Genomic DNA, 24,161 nt, shown 5'->3' with positions numbered 1-24,161 from the left:
CTCTTGAGTTCACAGACTCTGACCTTATTTAGACATGGCCACAATCAAAGTGGAAGTTCTCTCCTCCCTTCACAGAAAGGTACCTCCTTTTTTGATGGCCTCTTCTTTCCACAGGGATCTCACTCACAGAGATCTTTCATGTAGGTCATTTTTTGCCACACTGACTTGGCTTTCCATGCTTGAGATACGGCGTCAACTTTCCCAACTCAAGTTGTTAAGGAAAGTGTGTGTCCTGGGGTGGAGGTGTTTGTGACTCTCTTAGAATATCTTGGACCACTGGATTCGAGCAACAGAAGGGACGAACCAGGACTTTTTCTAGGTGAGAAAATAAACATCTGGGAGCAGGCCAGCCCCAAATTCCCACAGGGAATACAACCACACTAGAGGTAATTCTATTTCCAGTCCTCGAGGTCCATGGCCTTACTCAAAGATCTCTAAAGCCCAGGGTGCCAAGGACAACAGAAGTGGCCACAGGTGTTCCTCATGATAGCTGCCCAACAAACTCCTCCAGTGAGCTAGATGCCATTACTCACACGGCCATGACACACACTGACACCCCAAACACTCAAGTTCCCGTGTAATCACCCCTTCAAGCACAGGGTGAACCCTCACCATACCCTTAACAGGCATCCTATTAAGTAGATGACTGCTAATTAAGGCTTCACCAAAAGGCAGGAGAGAGCCCAGAAACACGGGGTTCCCTTCTTAGCTTCCACACATAAGAGTGTTGAGAGCAGACACCACCACTCAACCAGAACAAGCAATATTTAGGGCAAACCGGGCTCATAAGGGAAACTGGGAGATGTCTGGCCAATGGCCCTGCCCCTGGCTCATGCCTGCTCAATCCTTCCACCCAACAATAAGTTAACGGCAGGAAAGATAAATACTATTAAAACTGCAACTCTCCATGAGGATCTTATCAGTGCTCTGACTCTTTGCTTCTTGCATAAAATATGTTCCAAAAAGGCTGAGAAGTAGACCCCTGACAGCATTCCGGGAAGGGCACCAAGGCAATGGGGCCCTGTGGGTCTCTGACAAGGTTTCCAGTATGCAGTTGTCAGAAACAGGTGACTCAGAAGAGGCCAATCCTGATGCTCCTCACTGCCATGCACCAGCTCCTCAAAGGTTATGTCTGAGAGGCTGAGACTCAGCTTCACCATGGAGCAGGGCCATCTAAGGCCATATCTGCCCATTTCTATAGACTGTTGCTGTAGGAAACCTGCACCGTGAACCACCCATCATGGGGAGAGGGGGTCCCCAGCAGAGAGACTGAAATTCATCAGTAGGCTCCTACGACACAGCTATCAAACACAGGCTCCTACACTGTATATTTTGACTTCATTATCAACTCTCACAGCAGTCCTGAAAGGTCAGAATAATCACCTTGATTTGACAGAGAATTAGAGAGAGGCTGACACTACTTCTCTAAACTGGGATTCAAATCAGATGAGCATGACTCCAAGACTGAGTTAGAGAGGAGCGCTGAGATTGACACATCCCTCCACAGCCTTGAGATGTTTGCAGCTGAGCTGCAAAGTGATTTCTCCAAAGACAGATGCAAGTTCAAGACCAGCCTGTGTAACAGACCGTGCTGTACAGAGGGAAATTATTTACAGTCTGTGCTGTCCAATCATGGTCACCACTAGCCACAGGCAGCTGTTGGGTATTTGACCTGTGGGTAGTCCAATTAAGTATCTGAATTTTTAATTTTTTATGATTTATTTCTGTATATATATATACACAGAGATATATATTTCTGTATATAATATATATATTATTTCTGTATTTGAAAGGCAGAGGGTGGGATAGAGAGAGACAGAGAGACAGAGAGAGACAGGGAGAGAGGAGAGATCTTCCAACCCCTGGTTCACTTCACAAATGGCCACACTGGCTGGGGCTGGGTCAAGCCAAAGCCAAGAGCCTGGAACTCCATCCAAGTCTCCCACATGGGCGGCAAGGGCCCAAAGATTTGTGATATCTTTCATTGCTTTTCCAGGGTGCATTAGCGGCAGCTGGAATCAAAAGTGGAGCAGCTGGGACTCAAACTGGCAGGCATTGTAGGTGGAGGTTTAATCCACTGTGCCACGATGCTGGCTCTACAATTTAATTTATTTTGAATTTACTTTGATTCATCATTGATTGCTCATATTGGACAGCACAATTAGAGACCTTTTAAACCAACAACATTCAAAAAAGGGAATGGCCCTAGCAGTCTGGGGTGGTCTCAGCAAGGAGTCATGAAGGAAACAGGCTCTGATCCAGCCCTTGCTGTGTTAGGACTTGAATGGGACTCTTTCTGTTGCAGGCAGGATCCTCTTCCCTACAGAACTTGGTTCAGAGTCAAGAATCCTGGAAGTCAAGCCTTTAGCCTCCAGGTGGGGACATCAAGGGCATGTCCTGGTTCCATGTCCTTTCTGGGCCTGTTCCACACAGTCTGTCCGAGCTCTTTTACTTTCTCCCACTTCACTCGTGGAACCTCTCTCCTCCCTCCTCGGTCCGTCTCTGCCAACCCCAGCAGGCACCTGGTTTGTGTTCATCTTTGCTATTTGTGAAGCTGACTCATTTCCTCTTTTGGAATGACTTTCAATACACTGGATGTTTCTACATCTGTCACTCTGCAAAAAGCATTTCCTAATACAAAGAGCCACTCACAGAGACCACTCCCTTTCCCCCCAAAACACAACCCTAACAACAGGGAACAGAAGCCCTCCATCCCCCACAAACACATGACCAAATCCAACACATTTCTGATCCATTCTTTCCATACCGAAGTGACAACTGGGCTTACTAATACTGTATTTCCTGCCTTGTAGCATCCCAGTCACCATCAACCTATTTGTTGAAGGAAAGATGTTGACTACAAGACCAGATCAACCAGCTGGGCTCATGGTGCAGAGCTTCGGCCATCCCTGTGATGCCTCTTCTGATAACACACATGGCTCTGCTGCCACAGCTCAGGTAATGGAACCCTTCGTGGCCACTTGCATTTCTGGCTACTAGAGCTGGCCATGTGCTCTCCTCACCTTCAAGGATGGGAGTGCTGAACTAACTGCTATAGTAGCCTCTAAGTCCTCCAGCTTGAGGAACAGAGATTTTGTAGTGAGTTTTGGAGGGGTGAGGGAAGTCTATTTTAATTCCAGAAAAACTTGGCTTGGGAGCTGATTGTTAAAGACCCTAGGTATGGTGGGGAAGGGCCCTTCTGGTCACCTTCCCCCAAAAAGAGGAGACATACAACTTCCTACATTCCTGAACTCAGATGTCTGTGGTTCTTTGCAACAAGGGCTGTTTACGTTCTTTATGACGACCCTGGGACAGGTCTGTGTGTGTGGGATCAACACATCCCTGAGCTCCCGAGTGCCTGAAGGGGGCACAAACGAGATCCAGATCCCCACGAGACAAGTAAGGGCAACTCCAGAGAGCTGTGGTATCTGCACCAGGGCAGCAGATGTGGCCGCAGACCTAGCACATCCCACACCCAGTGTTGGTACAGCTCATGAGCCAACAATGGATTCACAATTTTGAAAGCACTGTAAGAGTTTTTTAAAGGAATATATTATAGACACTGACACCACATGAGGGAACTTCAAAAAAGTTCATGACAATGGAATTAATAGTTGGGTACAAAAATAATTAGAAACCTGTGCATACTTGTTTGTAATAATATGCAGTTTCCATGAAATCTTGGAAGACCCCTTATATGTGACCTGCAAACCCTAACATATTTACTGCCTGGCCCTTTCCAGGTCACAGGTACCGACTCCTGCTCCAACCCTTGGGGACCTCATCACTGTGGAGGGGAACTCGCCATCTCCCTGGGATGTGAGGACCTTTGGGTTTGTCCTATTTATCAGTTCAGTAATTTGAGAGGTACAATATGGCCCATCTTTCTGAGGAGAAGCCCAGTAACAAAGACATCAACTGACAGACGAAATTCCCTTCTTCCAGGAACAGCAGTCATCATTGTGAGGACTTGCCCAACCCTGTGCATCCACTGTTGACAGAAACAAGGCTCCAGACAAGCAACTGGCCATGGAGGACCTCCACAGGGCCACCAAACATCCACACCCTGACTCAGCGTCCTCCTGCCTCAGTTTCTCCCTGGCCAGCCTAGCACCAGCCTCCATGCTTGACGTGGGTCCCAAATCAGAAGAATCACTGACTTTGACTTACCTCTTCTCAACTAGGAAAGGAATATAGAGGTAGAAACACACCGTGATGATCTTTTGGCATCTCACCTTCAGTTTTCACAGACACCTGCCCTAGATGTTCTTAAGGGCTCATGAGATCAGAACTCAAACAAACAAACAACAACCACAACCAAAAAAAAAAAAAAAAAAAAAAAAACACCATAGCATTTGGCTCTTCCACGGCCATAACCAAAGAAAAAGGCAGCAGGTGCCCAGGGTGCAGCTGCCACGTTACCTGGCTCAGTGCAGTTCTTGCTGCTCCGGAGTCCTGCATCTTCGAAAGTAAGAGTGTCGTTCACCTGCATTAGTTTCCTCCCCACCATCCACTTTCTGTCTTCCCCGATGAGGTCCATGAGGTCAAGTTCTGGGGAGAAAAAGAAGATAACCACAGGTTACCAGCAGCTGGGTTTCAGCCGTTACTAACACTGGGTGCCAGTGCCTTCACCAGGGAACATCCTTCCGTCCTGCGTAGGGTGAGGCCACCTGCCTCTCACTGCCTGAAGTCTGCTTCTGATGGCTGGACACGACTGCACCCAACAGAGGCAGCCCTAAGCCAATGACAGGCAGAAACTGGTGTATACGCACCTCAGCACTTGTGTGGGATGACTTTGAGATGTGTATTCTCCACTAGATTCCAGAGCTTTCTCCAGGGGCATTAGGCTTCAGTTGTCTACAGCAGAAGTCTCTTGACAAAGCACACTGTGTTACTTCCGGTCCCTTCCCTGTCTCTGTTCCCTGCTCCCAATGACATGTGTATGTAGGAAATGCTTCACAACCAACTCCCTAGGTACTGGCAATTTCCCTGGTGTCAATACTCCCTAGGTGTCCAACCAAGCTATCAACATGATGCCACTGATAATACAGTTGGAAAGACATGGGCAAATCAGCTCCACTAAGCCAGATGAGCTGGCTCCAGCTCACCAACATCAACCCCAACCAGCGTTTCCTTGAACCACCTCCCAAATCAACTGCTTGCATTTGAACACTCGCTCTGGGAGATCCCCAAGCAAAGGCACGATCTCACCAGCCACAAATCACAAGGCAGTGAGGTCAACACAGTGCATTTAACATACAAGAAATGAGGTCACAAACTAGGACAATGCATGTTAGCGGGGTGAGCATTTCACAGTGCCCAGGACTCTGGGTGACAGTGGGTCTGGAAGTGCCAGGAGAAAGAACAGAGACTGAAGAACACACCAGGGAGGGTAGAGGGTGCTGTTCACTCTGTTTAGGATGCGTTAAATTCAGAGGGCCTGCAGAGCATCCAAATGGAGTTGTGCTGTCCATGTTAGTATTGAGTGGGGACCTGTCAGGGGAGACAGCAATCCTACAGAGTGTCAGGACAGACATTAACAAGCAGGGAAGGGCATGTGACAGATGTATGGGTGGCATCACCTAGAAGAGGAGGTGGAGACTAAAGAGAATGGAAGAAAAAAAAAAAGCTTGGGGAACCCAAGACCCCTCCAGAGAACAAGCAGAGTAAATGAAATTGGCAAAGGAGCAAGACAGGAAATAAAAAAAAAAACAAGGGCATCTGGTGTCATAGAAGGTTAAGCAGGAAGACAATTTCAAGAAAAAACAATCCACAGTCTGACCCCCGTGGACAAATCTGGTAAGACAAAAGGCAGAGAACTGATAGTGCCTGGGGCCACGGGCTCCCTGGGAGATGAGAGAGCAAGCCAAGATGACTCCATCTAGGGGCCTGGCATAGGCGATGACTACCTCTTGAGTGTCCAGGGTGGCTACCATCAGGTTATAGGCCTTAGAATAAGACAAGAGCCAAATTCATGGGGCCAGTGGTACTCCAGGGTGTACCCAGCCACAGGCACATGCTGTCTGCAAAGGCCAGTGAGGGGCCAAAGGTCATGACATGCACTCCTCTATTTTGGTGGTTGATGTGTGGTTTCTCAAATGATTTCTCCTTCACTGCCAAATCTGACCCTCATGACACCACTCAGGAAAGAGAGGAAGAGCGTGGCCATTGCTTCCCGCAACACCGACCACTGCTACCTTGGAAGGGGTGCTCAGGAGGCATTTTGAAAACATCGTTCCCATTTGATACATAGAGTGAGACTCATGGGAGTTTCTGGAAATCATGATGCCTGTGGACGTCTTCTCCAAGCAACTGAGACATGCCTAGTGTGTGCAGAGCACGCACCAAGGTCTCCCTCAAATGTAGCCCCTGCTCCTAGATGTAAAATTATCAAGATGCAGAATGGCAACTTGTGGATAATGGCCAGAAAGAACCTCTTTTACAAAAAACCCCCAGAACCATAGAATGTGGAACCCAACCAGAATAAACAACTTTAGACTCTGAAATACAGACACCTCTATGGCAGCCAATGTCTCTGTACAGCCAAACTGTCAGAATATTACCAAAGATAATTCCAAGTGAAAGCAACATTCTGGTTAATCTGGGTGGTTGCTTCTTATGATTAAAAGTGGTGACAAGCAACAGGAAAAATTTTCAAGAATTCTTGAAATAAAACAGTAAGATCAGTGGCCTTTAACTCCCACAAACAGTCCTAAAATGTGAGTGTAACACTCTATTATCATAAATGATCCAAAAGGGTACAGAAGGCATCCTCTTTGCCCCAGGTTGGATATCCCAGTTGCAACCCCTCAGAGGAGGACTTGGGCAGGCGGCTTCAGGGGAAGGCAATCCCAGGAAGAATCAGCAGAACAATGGTGAGGTGAGACAGGGAAGAGGAGCCAGCAAACAGAGCACGCGTCTCAGGCCAGCAGCCAGAATGATTCACTGGGGGCTTGACCGCTCTGGAGAGCTCAAGGAGCCAGTGTAGACCTGCATCTCAGACACTCAAGGCATGAGTGTCAGGGAGCCAGTGTAGACACACATCTCAGACACCCACGGGATGAGGAGCCATGGGGATTTATGCGGTTTCTCTTGGTTGGCCACTAGCTGAAGGCTCGATGTTCCCAGGGCCCTTCATTCATCAGCATGTCCAACCCGCCATGTGAGTGTCCAAGGTGGACTCTGGCGCCCAGAGAAAGGTCTCAGACAATGAGATGCAGGTAGCAGAAGGTGCACAATTCCAGTGTGTACTGAAGAGGCTGGATCAACGTGACATCGGCAGAGCACAGTGGCGTGTGCCAGGCTGCATGGAATCTACAGAGTCGTAAGGAGCCCAGCAGATCAGCCATTCTTCCCTTCTTGTGACCTGGGTTGGAGAACGGCCCTGGCAGTACAGCAGTACTAAGGTTCAGGAAGACCCTAAAGATTTGCAAAGAAGAAAGAGAATCTCCTCCAGTGACTTCCAACATTCGTTCTTATGCCAAGTTTCCACGGTTCTGTAATTCTAAGAGAAAAGCTGATACCAATTAAGAGATGTAAAAATAAAGCCAACTATCCTAGCAGAAAATTAGAGGATTTTTTTTAAAACATAATGATTCAATATCTTCAGGAATCAGAGATTATTAAGACAGCACCTCCAGATTCCAAAACCTACAAACTTTTATCTCAACAAAAATATACTTGACCAGTGCCCTCTGGTCAAACAGCACAGAGACCAGAGTCTGGCAAAATGAAAATGAGGAAAGCAATGCAGACAACATTCTACTCTGGTTCCCTTGTCCCCACAAAACTCCTGGTGAGGCAGGAGAGCATTTGGGTCTGGCGAGGGTCAACTCACCTTTGGAGTAAACAAGCGAGAGCAGAAGTGACCAGCTCAGCCTAAGGTCAGAGCCACTCCACAGCCAAGTCACCCCCCCACCACCACCATTTAGTTATCTTGCCTGCCCTATCCCAAGAGTCTACTGCATGCGAAGAACTTTGCGATTTTCACCATGTCGGAGCCTCACAACATAGAAATACCAGCTGTATGTCGCAAATAAGGAAACTGGAATGCACACAAATTAAATCACTTTCCCACGATCACACAGCAAGCAGGTGGCAGGATGGAGATCTGAACCCAGATCTTGTGACCCCAAGTTCTTGGTAGATCCTTAGGATGAGATCCATCCCGGTGGCATTACACAGCCACACAGGGTAGATCAGTAATGCAGCCTTGCACCTTATAATAGGTTAGAGGTCAACACTGTCTCACTTGGACCTATTTCAAGGATGGCTGTTTCCCCCAGAAACTACTAGAAAGAGCAGTGAAGTATGAGTATCACCCCATGGAAGCACCACCAACTAAAGAGTAAGATGGTTCTGAAACCCCACCCTGCACTACGCATAGCTCTGTGCTCCGTGTTAATTCCCTAGAGACAAAGCTCGTCCCATTGCCCGTGACCCAGATGGTTGGTTACATCAGAGTACCTAAAAAAGTTCATGGAAAAAGGAATTAAAAGATAACCTCATTCTGGTACAAAAATGCAGGAAACCCAAGCCTACTTTTTTTTTTTTTTCAGAAAATGCATTTTCTATGAAGTTTTTGAAGATCCTCATACTGTTACATTTTGGGAAACAGGAAAGAGGATGGGCGAGGAGAAAGCCCAGGTGCAGAGGGTAAGGGGCCGAAGAACACATGGACAGGGGTCCACCGCTGTCAGTGCTGTCTCTTCGCTCCCCTCCCCAGCTTCCTCGGGCTGCTCCGCTACTGCAGAGAGGCCGCTCTGCAAAGCTACACTTGAGCAATGTCAACAAAAACACTTGGCCCTTGTCCACGGCATTCTTGGCTCCTCGTCTGCCAGGCCCTGGAAGTTGTATGTTGGCCTAATTAGTCAGGGAAAGCAGTCATGGGGAGACGAGGAGTGGGGGTGATGGTGAAGATGGGAGACAGAAGGCTCCCGCGTCCCATGTCACTGGTAGAGGTGGCCCCTCTGACTGCAGGCTCTGAGACCAGGGGACAGGAAGGCACAGGGCACACGGGGCAGGCAGCTGCTAGCAGGGGAAGAAGCCCACTTCTCACGCCAAGACTCAAACTGCACGGGCTGAAGAAGGGAAGAGAGCAGGGGCTACAAGCCAAGTTTCCATTACAGAGCTGAGCTCAGCCTCTCCTGCTCCACCAAGCTCTCACCCTCCTCCCTGTTCATTCTCACCCCCTACTTCCTCCTCCTCCTCCAGACTGGGGCTTGCGGAGCCCAGGGCTTTCTGGTACCATCAAAGGGTCTTCCTGGGTGCCATGACACACAGACACAGCTCCCAGCCCTCACCCTGAGGCTAACACAGTCTCCCACGTGCAGCCCTGTCCTGCGGGGCTCCCAGCCCTTGCCAAGTCCTGTCCCAGATCCTGCAGGGAGGTAGGGCTGTCTACCCTCTGGTGGAAGGGATTAACTCCTCCACAGCCCTGGATAGATGGGCAGGAGAGGAAGAAGTCAGCTCAATCAGCAGCAGAAGCATTTTTTTATTATTTTATTTATTTATTTGAGAGGCAGAGTTACAGAGAGAGAGAGAGACAGACAGACAGACAGACAGAGAAGTCTTCCATCTGCTGGTTCACTCCCCAAATGGCCACAATGGCTGGAGCTGTGCCGATCTGAAGCCAAGAGCCAGGAGCTTCTTCTGGGTCTCCCACGTGGATGCAGGAGCCCAAGCACTTGGGTCATCCTCCACTGCTTTCCCAAGTCATAGCAGAGAGCTGGATCAGAAGAGGAGCAGTCAGGACTAGAACCGGTGCCCATATGGGATGCTGGCACTGCAGGCAGAGGCTTAGCCTACCTCGCCACAGCGCCAGCCCCAGCAGAAGCACCTTGTATGCCATTCCCCTACTGTGCCATGCGCCTCACCTGGGCCAGCTTACACCATCCAATCATGGGAACTGCAGCCCATTTTTCTGCTGCTGATGTGGTGCAGGACCCCAACAGTTTGGTGACTCCAAAACCTATGGCTGTCATCCCACCTTGTCCCCCAGCCCAGGGCTCCCTCTGGGAGCACGAGCCAACTCTCCCTGCCCCGCCTTCTACATGAGAATTCTGCTTTGCTTTTTGGAAACAGATGGAGAGAGCTGCCATCCTGAATCACCCACAGAACGGTGGCTCCAGTCTCGCCCCCTTAGGCAGAGAAGCAACCTGAGTCTGACTCAGGTGACACCAAAGAATGGATGTCCAGAAAACGCAGCGACAGGCATAAGAAACTGGCCAATGGCGGCAGCCGCTGGCTCGGGCTCCCCAGCGCCGCTATAAATACCCCAATCCTACAGTTTACACAGCTGCCTTCAGTCTGTAGTCCCTGGGGTCTCACCCTGGGGCTGGAGGTCGGGTGTGCATAAGCCAGCAGCCAGCGGCAGCACCCTTCCGCTACTGACCCCTTCCTGACCCCGTCCCGGGAATCTAGGGAGGGTGCGTAGGGGCGATTCTCACCCTCTGCAGGTGGTGCCGGAGCAGGGGCACCCCTGGCCTTGGCCACAGGGGCCTCCCAGCTGAAACAAGAGCTTCCCTCTGCATCGCTCACGGTCCTTGCAGAGGGGGCATGACACGGTGCAGAGGCTACCCCCACCCAAGCCAGCTCCCCACACCCACCGGGGAAGGAGGAGCTGGACTGAGCACAGGTTCCCTTCATCTGCCTCAAAGCTTCCAGAAGGACAGAAATGCTGGCTGGAGGAAGAAGGGCAAGCTGAAGAGAGTCCTGGATCCCTCTTCCTCTGGCTGTTTACATACATGTCCTATGAGCAAGGGGATTCTAAGAAGCTGGTGGGACAGGTCAAGTTCTCCCTCTGACTAGCCAAGGCACTCGCAGGCGGCAGCTTTCACACCCCCTTGAAGTCTCTTTGCAGTTTTGGGAATCGGCACAGAAATATATTGAGGCTCAATTCAACCAAGGGGCTCTGTTCTGAGGGGTCTCCCTTCCTCTCAGAGGGAAAGACGGGAAAGGGTGACCATCCCCGGCTACCTGTCTGATGGCAGGGGCCACTCTGCCGCATGCCTGGCCCTCTGATCGCTAGAGCATGCGGCAGCACCAGCACCACTTGGGGCTGGGCCTGAGTTGGAACGTGCATCAAGTTTTGCACGTGATCCCAAGACACTTCACGCCTAAGCTGCCACTCCCAGCCTTCCCAGTCCCTGTGCAAATTCACCCACAGCATCCTACCTGACACTGATCCCTCCATGGGCCCCAGCCTACATGGCTCCAACCACGCCGGCAGAGGCTGCAGCCCTGGCAATGGTGGCTTTGGGGACAAGGCACTGCCCAGAGGCCTGAGCTGAGAGTCCCAACAGGGCCCCAGGTGCAGATCCTGTCCTGGTTGTTGGGTAGCTCAAAGCAGGTGGGTTGTGAGACTGACACAAAGTAGGGGAGCCCACATAGCTCCCCCACTGCTTCCAGAAGGAAGGGCTTCTTCCAGGCAGCCTTCCCAAATCTGGTAGGATCCCCTCACTGAAACCTGGGTCTTTATTCCATTGTTCGTGCCCCAACCTCAGTTGTAAGCGCTGAGGACCCTGGCCTCCTGCTTTGTTCTGCTCGCCACCGTGTCTCCAGTCTTGTCCACCCCCACCTCCCCAGCTGGCCTGAAATGCAACAGCCATTGTGTCTCACTAGTGCGCCACCTGGGCAGACCAGGGAGTAACCTCCAGCATTCAGGTCTGTGAGAAAGAAAATGCTGTGGTTTCATCCCCCAAGTCTCTTCTCTTGCAGTAGCCAAACTAAAACATCTCTCAAACATTAACTCACGTGGGTGCACAGAGCCTAGGAACCTTGTAATAATGCAGATGCTAAGCACGCAGGTCTGGAGTAGCCTCTGAGAATCAGTACTTTGAACAAGTTCCCGCTGAATACCAGTGCTGCTGGCCCAGGCAGCACACTAAGAAATGGGGCTTTACTGTATGCTTTAAGATGCACGCATGCGCGAGGCAATGTATGCAGATGTGCACCCCGACTGGGCTGCTTTTCAGAAAGGAATGGCAAGTTCTAGGTAATGCATTCTGCAGTGGCTCCAAGCACTCCCAGAGACCTCCAATTGCTGGGGCTGAGCAGCCCAATGGATCACAACAGGTGTCTTGGAAAGGAAGTGGGGGGAGGGAAGGGGAAGGAAGGTAGGGAGGAGAGGGAGTATTAAGGGTGATACTCTGAGTGGCTGTGGTTCTGCACACCAGGAGAGAGAATGAGGGTGGTAAGGGACATTCTGTCTTCATGCAGTAACATGGGAGGCCTACAGTTAATCCCCCCCTCCGAAAGCAGGCACTTGCCGAGTCTCCTAGATTACTGGACAGGACTCAGGAGCAAATGCTAACACTGTGCCCACTGCCCCTAGTGAGGGGAAGTGAAATGACCCGCTTGGTGTTCAGGCGACAGGCGCACTGTGTCAGCCAGTAACCCACCTGCTCCCATGACCCCAAATGCACACTTTTCAACTCAACCTCCGCTAGGATCTGTGCTGTGGGCCTCACAACAACCCCTTCAAGGGTTACAAGGCTGGAAAGGAGAGAGAGACGGGGAGAAGAGGGGGGACAGATGGCAACAAGTGCACCCATAATTCAACAGCATCACGTGGATCCCTGGCTCTGAAACCGAAGTCACTTTTTAGGTAGAAATTCCCAGTTCGAACACCCTTTGTTATCCTCCCTGGGCTTTCCCTCGACCATCTGTCCCAGCATCTAACCTGCCAAGGAAGTTTGGGAAATTAAATGGAGACACATCTGGCAGGTGGGTGTACGGCTATCCCCTTCTGAGATCCTAAAATGCTGCCCAAGAGAATTTCCCACGTTTCCAAAAGCAGAAAACCCCTAACACTATTGCGATCAATCTAGACCTTGCTGTCCAAAAGACCTCTCTGGGCAATGATGGGACTGCCGTACACCTGCACTGCCCACTACAGCAGCCACCAGCCACCTGTGGCCATAAAGCTGGGAGATGAATTTCTAATGCTGCTTAATTTTCACTCATGTAAGCTTAGATTTAAATAGCCCATGTGGCTACTGTCTAGACAAGGGTTGGCACACATCAGGGACAAGGGACAAGGGGAGGCAACGAAAAATGCAGAGGCCTAGAGGCAGAGGTGAGCAAGCACTCTCAGGACAGAGGAGAAGGTGGGGTTTGATTGACTTGTTTTCTTTTGACCTCCATCTTTTCCTGGGAAAAAGAAATACAGGTGCACCTGCTGGTCAAGAGAGGCTGGAAATGGTCACCAGCACTAAGAGCTGGCCTTGCAGTGGCCTGAATGCGATCTGGTCCCTAACCCATGCAAGGCTCCAAACACAAGTCTCAGCTAAAGGTCCCAAGAGGGTGGACACTGAATACAACTGCAGTGTTCAGGATGTGGGGCCTGGCAGGAGGTCCTCACTGGGGTCATCATCCCAGAAGGCCGTTCTCATGAGAGGGTTGCTCCAAAAGCCAGAGTTTGGGCCCAGACTCCCCTCCCCTCCCACCCAGTTCCTCACTCAAGATAAGGCCCATACCCTAACCCTAACCCTAAGCCACCATCGCCCTCTGCTGCCCTCCCCAGAGGCCACATCAGCAGGGTCTCCCGACCTTGGACTTGACCCTTCACAACTATGAACTTCTAAAAGCTCATTGCCTCAGGTACCTCGCTGTACTAACAGTTGACTAGTACAAGCCCAAGCCTCTTAGACAAAAGAGCCATAGAGATCTTGCTCTACGACACAGAAGCATTGCCCAATTAGTATGTAAAGCAGAAACAATGCAGGTTGATCAAGGAATCGTGTGAGGGTTACATGGCAGCAGGGCTTCTGGGAATAGAAATTCACCAGCTAAAGTACCCGGGGACCTGAAATTCTAGTGCCAGAGCCATCACTGGCTTGGGACTGTTGACAAGGTTGACTCCCTGTTTCTCAATGACTGTACCTGAAAGCTGAAAGACACGGACTAGCTCAGGTTTTTATTCTTTTTTCCAGGTGGGGTCCTGTCACTGGCAAGCCGGGTGCCCAGCCTTCAGAAGTGTGCACTGCAGAGGGAGGGACCACGTGACTTACTGGACAGTGAGAAGTAAAGATTAGAGCATTCATGTCTGCATCATATGCCATCATTGCAAAGATGACTTTTAAGAACATATTTAATACAGAGGCTGGCAACAGCACACACACGCAGTCTCCCAGTCAGCACCCTCTGTGAGCAACGTACCAGAGGTGCAGCTAAGGCCTAGAGCAGTTGAGGGGCCGAGGAGACAGTGCCTTCCTAGCTCCCTTGCTTTAGGGGGACAGCAGCACAGGGTCCTTCACACGGGCTCAGGTGAGCGACTGGCCCAGGTTACTGGGGGACTGTTCAGGAACTCTTTATATCACACAGATGCTATCTTTTGGGAAAGAATTAAAAAAAAAATAAAACCTGTTGACCTTACATATGAATTATGCATTTCTCTCATTTAAAATAAAAACAACGCTATAAATATGCTAACCTTTCTTTGGCAAGACATCTGCCCACCTGCTTAGTATGTACCTAATGGATATTTTCAGAACATACAACGTCTACCAACTCCCAACACACACACACACACACACACACAGGGGTGCATGGGTGCACAACATTTTAAGACAACATTTTAACAACCAGTGAAAAAGTAGCTGTTTTTCTAAAGAATTTGTTCTATAGAGAAATTTGCTCTATTTTACAAAAAAAAAATCAAGAAATTTTGTTACCTTCTGTAAAAAAGGATAAAATTTCAAGAGATTCTAAAAGCATTTATGTTTCACCTTAAAATTGGGAAAGGGAATTATGTAATCTGATTTACAATACTCCAAAGCGTTTCAATTTTGAACTCATTTATTAAAAATATACAACTATAGGCCAGCGCCGTGGCTCACTTGGCTAATCTTCCACCTGTGGCGCCGGCACCCCGGGTTCTAGTCCCGGTTGGGGCGCGGGATTCTGTCTGGTTGCTCCTCTTCCATTCCAGCTCTCTGCTGTGGCCTGGGAAGGCAGTGGAGGATGGCCCAAGTGCTTGGGCCCTGCGCCCGCATGGGAGACCAGAAGCACCTGGCTCCTGGCTTCGGATCAGCACAGCACGCTGGTCGCAGCGTGCTGGCCGTGGTGGCCATTTGGGGGGTGAACCAATGGAAGGAAGACCTTTCTCTCTGTCTCTTTCTCTCACACTAACTCTGCCTGTCAAAAAAAATATATATGCAACTATAACACTTTCTGAAAAGTTTTAGGATTAATCAACTGAAAACAGAAAAGACAGCAAGATGTTAACAGAAGTGTCTGCCTAATTGGTGTATGAAATTGAAGTTATTATCTTGATTTAGTTGGTATAGCTTGTGGTGCTTTTCTACCACCTGGATCCATGTATCTTAGTCAACTGTCTACTCTAGGTAGGAAATTCATTAGACTTCAGTATGAAAATGAGCTGAGCCTTAAATTAAAACAAGCAGACCTTCAAATAGCTGAGTCACACACACAAAACTGCTGCTTACAGAGTGGTTGAGTATATTCGATCATTTGTTCTCAAATCACACTCATAAATATAACACTAGTATTACAATATTTCAGTAAAATCAAAATATTGTGGGGGCTGGCACTGTGGCATAGCAGTTAAAGCCACCGTCTGCAGTGCCGGCATCCCATATGGGCGCCAGCTCAAGTCCCAGCTGCTCCACTTCTAATCCAGCTCTCTGCTATGGCCTGGGAAAGCAGAAGATGGTACAACTCCTTGGGCCCCTGAACCTGCGTGGGAGACCTGGAAGAAGCTCCTGGCTTCTGGCTTCAGATTGGCACAGCTCCAGCCATTGTGGCCATCTGGGGGAGTGAACCAGTGGATGGAAGACCTCTCTCTCTCTCTCTCTTTCTCTCTCTGTCTCTCTCTGTCTCTCTCTCTCTGCCTCTCCTTTCTCCGTGTAACTCTGACTTTCAAATAAATAAACAAATCTTTAAAAATAAAAGAAAGCAATTCTAAAAAAAATTGTGTTCTGCTAAAAAGCACAACAACTATTTTTAAATATTTTATTTCACCTTTATTTTCTCTCCCTTAAATTTATGCTTCTGCATATTTAAAAATATCAGATGTGGGTCGACTCTAGTGTAGCGGGAAAGCCACCACCTGCAGTGCTGGCATCCCATATGGGCACTAGTTCAAGTCCTGACTGCTCCACTTCCGATCCAGCTCTCTGCTATGGCCTGGGAAATCAGTAGAAGATGGCCCAAGCCCTTGGGCCCCTGCACCCACGTGGGAGACCTGGAGGCTCCTGGCTTCAGCCTGGCCCAGCCCCAGCTACTGGAAACTTTTGGGGGAGTGAATCAACAAACGGAAGGATCCCTCCCTCTTCCTCCATAACCCTGACTTTTAAATAAGTAAATAAATCTTTTTTAAAAAAAAGAAATACAGAATAAATCCTTATATATGTGTCTAAATAACATGCAGTACAGTATTAATGATGCATCATTTCTAAATAAATAGGCAGTTTGGAGATCCCAGCTTCCAGTGGCACCTGCTGTCCCTGCTGCACAACACGCTACTCCCCGGGCTCTGCTGGCCCATTCTCCATGGCTCTGTTTTCCACACACCCAGTGCCCTTGACCTCTGCAAACCTGCCAAGCCTATTCTTTCCATTCTCTCTAAAACTCCCTTTCTCGCATCCAAATGCGTAGAATCTGACTAGGCTACACCACTGGGTTTCTCCAAATCACTACCATTTCCATTGCTTGTGCTCCCCCAGTCCAACTTATTCCTGAGTCTGTATATAAAATTTGCTGCTGGGCCTCTGTCCCCACAGAACTGTCCCTTGATCTAAGCTTTCTCAATTCAGTCCTCCAGTAAAATCACCTCCACGCAGACGGGCCAAAGGTAGAGAAGCAATGCAGGGTGATTTCTGCTCTGCCACCATGGCTGGACCTCTCCCTGAAAAGGCACCAAGTTTCAGGACCCTCCAGGAGGGAGAGAGGGCGAGAAGAGCGAGAGCAGGAAGTAGCGCCAAGTGACTTGTCTTTGCGATGCAATTACCCACAGCGCTGGCTTACTTTCTCCATGACACTGTGAGCTTCCTGATGACGTCATTTCTTTTCTTATTGGACCCTGGTATTTGCACAGAGGAGTTCAGGAAAACCCTCACTGAGAAGTCTGAGATGTTCACCACACTGGGACCCGTACACCCCCTCCCAAGCACTCCTGTGACTGAATCAACCTCAAATTCTTCATTTCCAGGGCCACTGCCCCCAAGGCCCAATCTACCTGTCCTCGGAGAAAGTTCCACCCACCCAGGCTAGCGCCTGTACATTCTGCAGGCCTTGATGATTTGTTCTGACATGTGTCAGTCACCGAGCCTGGCCAATCAAAGCAGAGCTGTTGGGCTAGTGGCCCATCATTTCAGCCTGGAAGCTCAGGGTCCAAGAACGCAGCCAAGCACAGGTCGATGAAGACAACCAGACTCGGAGGCAGAGCATGCCCAGGTTCTGATGATTCAGGCATGAATACTGGAAGCCAGACTGATCACGGGCCTTGCACTTACACTCTGTACGTCTTCCCATTTTAGCTCCAGCCAGCCTGGGTTGGCTTTTCCCTCGCTAGCAGGAACTGGGAGCTTCCTACCTGACCCATCCTTCTACCCCATGCCACGTTTGGAGATATCCAAAGCAGAGACCCAATAAGTTTTCCCCCAAACCTCTCTCTGCCATATCTGGTGTTAACCACGGCACACTCTGAGCAGAGAGCTGTTCTGTGCTTGAAGGTCCGTCATCTGACCATGAGCCAACAATCTCCCACCTGGCTTCTGTGAATCGAACAATGCAGCCAGAGCCCTGGGAAAATGTACATTAAGACAGCTGTGGGGCACAAAGGTTGCAGGGAGTAAAGATCAACCACTGATAACACAGTGAGACAGTCTGTGCCCCGATCCTAAAGCACCCAGCCAGCCTGGGCAAGATGAGAATGCCCCAAATTCACACAAAGGCCTCAGGTGCCACTGTGATATTGCATCACTGCCTTAGATCATGACGCAGTGTTGGGAGGTGTCCTGGCTTGGGTTCCACAAAACCCAAAAACATGTGCAGCTGGCTTACACTGGAGGAGGGTCCCAGGAAGAACAATGAGGGTAAGTGGAATGCAAGACAGAAAATGGAGCAAAGGAATTATGATGCATTATGGAGGTGTCACTGCTGACCACACTGGAAGCTCAAGGATGCACCCAGAATGCCTCCCCAAATTGCCCACCTTTGCCAGCTGAGGGTTGCCCTGAAAGCAGGAATGCTCCCCAAACTCCAGGCTGCACCATGAATGGGTTGAGCTGGCTCCCACCTATGGGGGGTGGGGGGTCCTGGGCCAGGGACCAGGAGGACACACGGCCCATGCTTGAGCGAGCACCAGCACAGCTAGCAGAGTGTGGACTCACACAGAACTGCCCCTATGCTGCAGCTGCTGGAACCCGAGCAGGGCTGAGGGCGTCTTCCAGGGACACCCAGGGATGTCAGTTACCAGAGATAACCTGGGCCTCTCTTGGAAACGTCTCCTGCGGCAAATGGGAAGGTGTGATCAGCGCAGAGCCACGGACACGGAGATCTTTCTCTGTTCTCTGCTGCCACCATCCCTACTCACCCTGGAACCTGACCCCAGGACCAGAATTTCCTCCTGATGCTTAACAGTGAGGGCAGGATGGAGAGAGACTGGCAGTGCAGTCTTCAGGGGCACACAGGGCCACCGCACCTCATCCTCCTGACTACTTCTGTCTGTGGCCCCTTGCGTGTGGCTGTCCAAGTTGGAAACGGAAACCAGCAACAGGAGCTAACTAGGTCGAATGGACAAAAAGAGGGGCTCTATGGCCACTTAGTTTCAGTCCCAAGTCTGAGACCCACAAAGGAGGAGGGAGAGGAGGGCAGGGAGGACCTGATAGAGCTGGAGACGGACAGGTGGTGGCTAAGGGGGCTCTCTGGCCACCGCGTGTGGCCTGAACAGTGGGAGACTTGCTTCTAACCATCCAGGGTGAGAGCAACATCCCACATTGCACTCCCCCTACTAGTACGTGGTCATTGTCTCTCAAAATCTGGAGCAGGATTGGTTCCAGGATCCCCATAGATACAAAATCCACAGGTGCTCAAGTGCCTTATATAAAACCACACAGTATTTGCATGCAACCCACGCACAGCTTCCTGTATACTTTAAATATCTTGAGAATACTTGTAATGCCTGAGACAATGTAAATGCTATGTAAACAGTTGCTACGCTGTCCCGTTTAGGGAATAAAGCCAAGAAAGAAAGTCTACACATGTTCACTACAATGCAAGTTTTTGGTAGTATTTTTGATCTACCGTTGGTTGGATCTATGGCTGTGGAACTCATGGATATGAAGGCCAAGTGTAATTCTGTCGATGAAGGATCTGCCTGAGGACCCTGGCTTCATTCACCTTCTGTGAATGAAACCTTCCTGACTGTGATGACAGACACCCAGTGCAGACTCCCAGTCCCCCTTGTAAACAATAAGCAATGCTCAGCACTTGGGATTCAGGCATACCCCAGCCCAGGGCTGCTCGGCCCCTCTGTGCAGGCTGCTCCCTTCTCTCCAACCCACGGTGTGTCTCCCAAAGCCACCTGAGGCCATTGCCTTCCAAATGCTGTTGCGATACCTCATCCGGCACAGCTGCCACCAGCCAGAGTCAGTAAGAACTTTAAACAGGGAGCCACGAAGGAAAAAGAGAAGCCAGATGCCTTTTTGTTGTCTCTCAAAGTGATGGAGGAGAAGCAAGGGAGAGGGGCCACACAGGACACACATACATACACACACATACACACACAGCAGGGGGATGGGGGCAATGAAGCACAGGATTCTGTGCTTCATTTCAACACAAGGAAAGAGAGCTTCCACCCACTGGTTCACTCCCCAAATGTCCACAAAGGGCAAGACAGGGCAGGGTCAAAGCCAGGAGGCAGTTCTCCAGTGTGAGTGACAGACCACCGATCACTCAAGCCATCACCTGCTGCCTCTCAGGTGTCTATCAGCAGGAAGCTGGAATGGGAGCTGAGTCAGGACTCGAACCCAGACCCTCTGACATGGGATGCAGGTGTCCTGACCAGGGAGATGAATGCCAGCCCTGCGTTTCCTACCTGTTGAGAGCCTGAAGCATCACCCTGGGCCTTCTGCTAGGAGGATATAAGCACTGTCACAAGAAACATCACACCCTGGCCCTGTGCTCTGTGGCTTTCTGACCTGTGTGAGCTTAATCTTCACAGAGGCTGGCCCCACACACATGCGAACCGTTCCATATATCAGCTTCCCTGGACAGGGAGAATTTTAATACACACAGTGGACACTGAGCACAAAGTCCCTGAATCCCCTTCTCATCGGTCCATCAGGTCAAACTGGATTCGTGTGGGGAGAGAGAGAGAGCGAGCGAGCGAGCGAGCGAGCAAGCAGGCACCACAGGGTGCCTAACAACCACCTCTAACCTGCAACAGAGGAAGGTGGAAAAGGGTGAGCAGGCCCCAGTATGAATTTGCATCTCTCCAAGACGCTGCCTGCGTGCAGCTCAATGGCACCGGACAGTGCTGCTGGTGCTATCCCAATCACCCAAGCAGGTGCTGAGCCTCCCGAGGGGCTGGGGGCTTCTGAGGGTCTGGACTAAGTCTTCCTTGCCATCCCCGGCTTCCAAGGCCCCCCTGACTCACTTTCCCATTGAATGCGTGACGTGCCTTGATCCCCCTGCCCTCCAATGTCAAGTTGTCACTGCTGAATGACAAACAGGAAGTCACCAGGAGGCGTCTGTGTGTCCACGCCGGAGGGGGTACCTAATCTGGGAGGACACAGTCGCAAGAGCCCCGTCCTGTATCACCAATGTCATCAATGGCCATGAAGCTCCACAGGTCTTCTCCAAAGGATGGAGGAGGAGGACAGAGCTGCCACGGCTCCAGTCTTTCATGGGACGTTCATAAACCAGGAACCTCTCTTCTAGGCAGGCGAATGCGACAGCTCTTGTCACACATTCACGCGGAAGATACACAGGTTGTAAACTGAAAAATCAGTTCTTAATCTCTGGCGTCTCTGTCCTTTGTTTGAGTTTGCTTCAATGTAGAAATAGAACTGTTAGTAATACTACTGTTTTTTTTTTTTTTTAAAAAAAAAAAAAAACAATATAGACAGCACTTTAGTAGTTCCCACCTCTGTGAGATGCAGTGCTGGGCTTTCTGCAAAGGTATGCCCTCGGGGGTGCTTGTGGCATCCCATCTGCCATCTGGCATGGCCTGCGTACCTTCGTTGCACCTTAGTACTTCACCTTGTGAGCTGGGTGCTGCCGTCCCCACTTCTAAAATGAGAACTCTGCAGCCCAGAATCCAGTCTAGCCACTTGCCTTAGGGCACAAGCTATGAGTACTTCAAAAAGTTCATGGAAAGCTGGAATTTAAAGATAAGCTTATTTTGGTGGAAAAAAAAATGTTGACATCCAAACAAGATTTTTTTCCATAATCCTTATTTTCACAAACTTTTGGAAGGCTTTTGGAAGACCTAGACACCAACATTTTCTTGCACCAAAATAAACCTATTTTGTAATTGCGCTTGTCATGGAGTCATCTCCTGTGAGCTGAGAATCTATAATGGACTTGACTCTAGCCAGTGCTGGGTATAGGGTCAGCTTCTGGTTGCCCTGGCAGGATCAAGGTGACCAGCTTAGGCTCATGGGAGTTTCGGTGGCACTGCCTGGCCTGGCCCCCGGCCCTCCAGCTCCCACCCCTGCCTTCTAGCCCTTACTGCAGGGGTCTTCCCATAACCTCTGCTTCCTTGCCTCAGCTCTGCCAACATGCTATCCTGCATGATCTCTCCCCAGTATTTCTATCTGAGACAAGGGAGCATTAGAGCTGGTCTTATAAAGAAAAAAAAATGCAATGGGGGCATCAAAAAGGGGTTTTGCCATAGGAGAAAAACAGCTGTCAACACAGCAAAATGTTAACTATGGGATGTCAGTGAGGGGTATCTGAACAACAACCATATGGTTTGTTCAACATTCCTTTGTGGTTGAACATTTTCACGTAAAATATTGGGAAATAACAATGGTGCAGAAGTTTCAGTGGTCCCTTAATACTAGTAACAGTCCCTGAATTATCAGAGAATAATTTAAAGAAAGAGCAAGGCAGAGCCAGCGCTGTGGCGCAGCAGGTTAAAGTCCTGGCCTGAGATTTCTGCATCCCATATGGGCGCCAGTTCTAGTCCCGGCTGCTCTACTTCCGATCCAGCTCTCTGCTGTGGCCTGGGAAAGCAGTGGAAGATGGCCCAAGTCCTTGGGCCCTTGCACCTGCATGGGAGACCTGGAGGAAGCTCCTGGCTTCAAAGATCAAAGCAGCTCCAGCCGTTGCGGCCATCTGGGGAGTGAACCAGCAGATGGAAGATCTCTTTCTCTCACTCTCTCTCTCTCTCTCCCTCCCTCTCTCCCTCCTTCCCTCCCTCCCTCCTTCCCTTTCTCTTTCTCTCTGTGTCTCCTCTCTCTGTGCAACTCTTTCAAATAAATAAATAAATCTTTAAAAAAAAAAAAAGATGAAGGCAATGGCAAGGAGTCCGGCACATACCGTGAACCCCTCTAGATGTGGCCTGCCTGACCATGTGATCACTGTGTGGTCCCACCATCCTGCTGATTCCAAAACACAGTGGGGCACTGGGCTCAGACTGCTCTGCTTCCAAGACTGTACCTGATACTGGATAGGCAGGCAGCTCATCGGGTCTGAGGAGCATGGAGTCAGAAGCCACTGTCCTCTCCTAGTCCCCTCCTCACTCCACTCCAGGCCCCATGCACCCTCCTACTTGTCAATCAAAGCACCCACCTTCCCATGATACATCCATTGTGTCTGGGACCTGTGCATATGAGAACACAGGAGAGCCTGGAGGTACCACGCCCATCTTCCCTGTGCTCAGAGCTTTTCCACTCTGCTGCCCTCCTCGTCTCGGACGCACAGCCTTTGGGGTTTCTCCTTTCCCCTGGTTTAATGGACAACTCCTCGGCCCATTCATGCTGTGCATTTCTCTGCATTGGGTGGCCCACACGTGGGGGTGAGTGTATGTTTATTCCCACACTGCCAAATAAATTTTTGTTTCTGTTGACACACAATCCCAGTCTCTGCTTAGTATTTCTGTCTCTGCCAGAGATAAGAACCTGGACTAGAAATTAATACATGCATCACCCACACCGTACCCTCTGTGCCTTAAGGGCCTATGGAGCCCACGCGGTCACCAGCAGAGTGCCATGCAGTGGCAGTGATAAGGGCGGTATAAACACTCATGGCTGAGAATTAAACACCTTATGATGTCAGGCGGGCAGGAGCAGCAGGTCCCAGAACCCAGGCTCCCACCTGCGTGGTGGAGGCAGAAGGTCCCAGCACCGGCCAGCCTCTCACCTGCTTCCAGACCCCCAGTCCATCACCTCTTCTCATTGGAGGGCTGCAGCGGGCTTCTCTCAGAAGCAGAACCTTACCAGCCCAGGGTCCCCTCTGGGGAGATCACGAACTCACTTGTCTCAGAAACAAATTACCAGCTCTGTTTTCCATCCCTCCTCAGGATATCACCGTGACTGGGAAATTCACTAATTTAATTGTCAGACAGGGCCTATCCCTGCACTCGTATTAAAACAAAAATCTCCGAATGAGACAGCTCATTTCTCTGCTGAGCTGCTGCCAGGATGAGAGAGAGCCTCGACGTGATTCCCAAAGGCATCGGCCTCGTCTTGTGCTTGCTCAGCCCCATGCCAGCCCTGTGCCCGCGTATTCTCCTCTGGAGACTTCTGGAAGCCTTGCACTTAGTGGAAACGCTCTACTGAAAAGTTAAAGCTCACTCCTCCATCGGCATCGTCATTAATGATTCTATTACCAGTCCTCCGTGCAGCTACTTTTCCTTCAAAAAGACGCCAAGGACCCAGGCAAGTCTGCTTTTGCCTTGTTCCCTGGAAAAGTTAGTTCAAAGCAGCTTTCAAAGTCTTGCCTTGCTTGTGCCTCCGTGTAAACTTTGAAATGGGCGAGAAGCATTCATGCAGCACGAAGTGGTCAAAAGCCTAGTGAGCAGGTGGCTGGGGGTGAGAGAGACCCCTCCCCTCCACCCCAAGCTGAAGGTTTGCCCCAACTGTTTACGTGAAAATAGGTAAGAAGAGAGGTAAAATACTGCAAGGTCAACATCTCCCACAGGGTGCTACAGGTGCAGGTGCTGAGAACAGAGGTGGGCCAGGGCTCAG

General features: G+C 50.1%; 1 protein-coding gene across 3 annotated transcripts in view; it reads right to left on the bottom strand.

Moving 5' to 3' along the window:
* Positions 1-24,161, bottom strand: part of SLC24A3 (solute carrier family 24 member 3) — a 524,378-nt gene that overhangs the window by 448,169 nt on the left and 52,048 nt on the right. For all 3 annotated transcript variants that reach the window (XM_051845347.2, XM_070052127.1, XM_002710947.5), the window contains exon 2: positions 4,423-4,551. In XM_051845347.2, coding sequence (XP_051701307.1) covers positions 4,423-4,551 — 129 coding nt within the window. The remainder of the gene's footprint in view (positions 1-4,422; positions 4,552-24,161) is intronic.

Source organism: Oryctolagus cuniculus, chromosome 11 (assembly GCF_964237555.1).
Source record: "Oryctolagus cuniculus chromosome 11, mOryCun1.1, whole genome shotgun sequence".
NCBI lineage: Eukaryota > Metazoa > Chordata > Mammalia > Lagomorpha > Leporidae > Oryctolagus > Oryctolagus cuniculus.
Note: the sequence above shows the minus strand (reverse complement) of the source record. Positions and strands in the feature narration are given on the sequence as shown.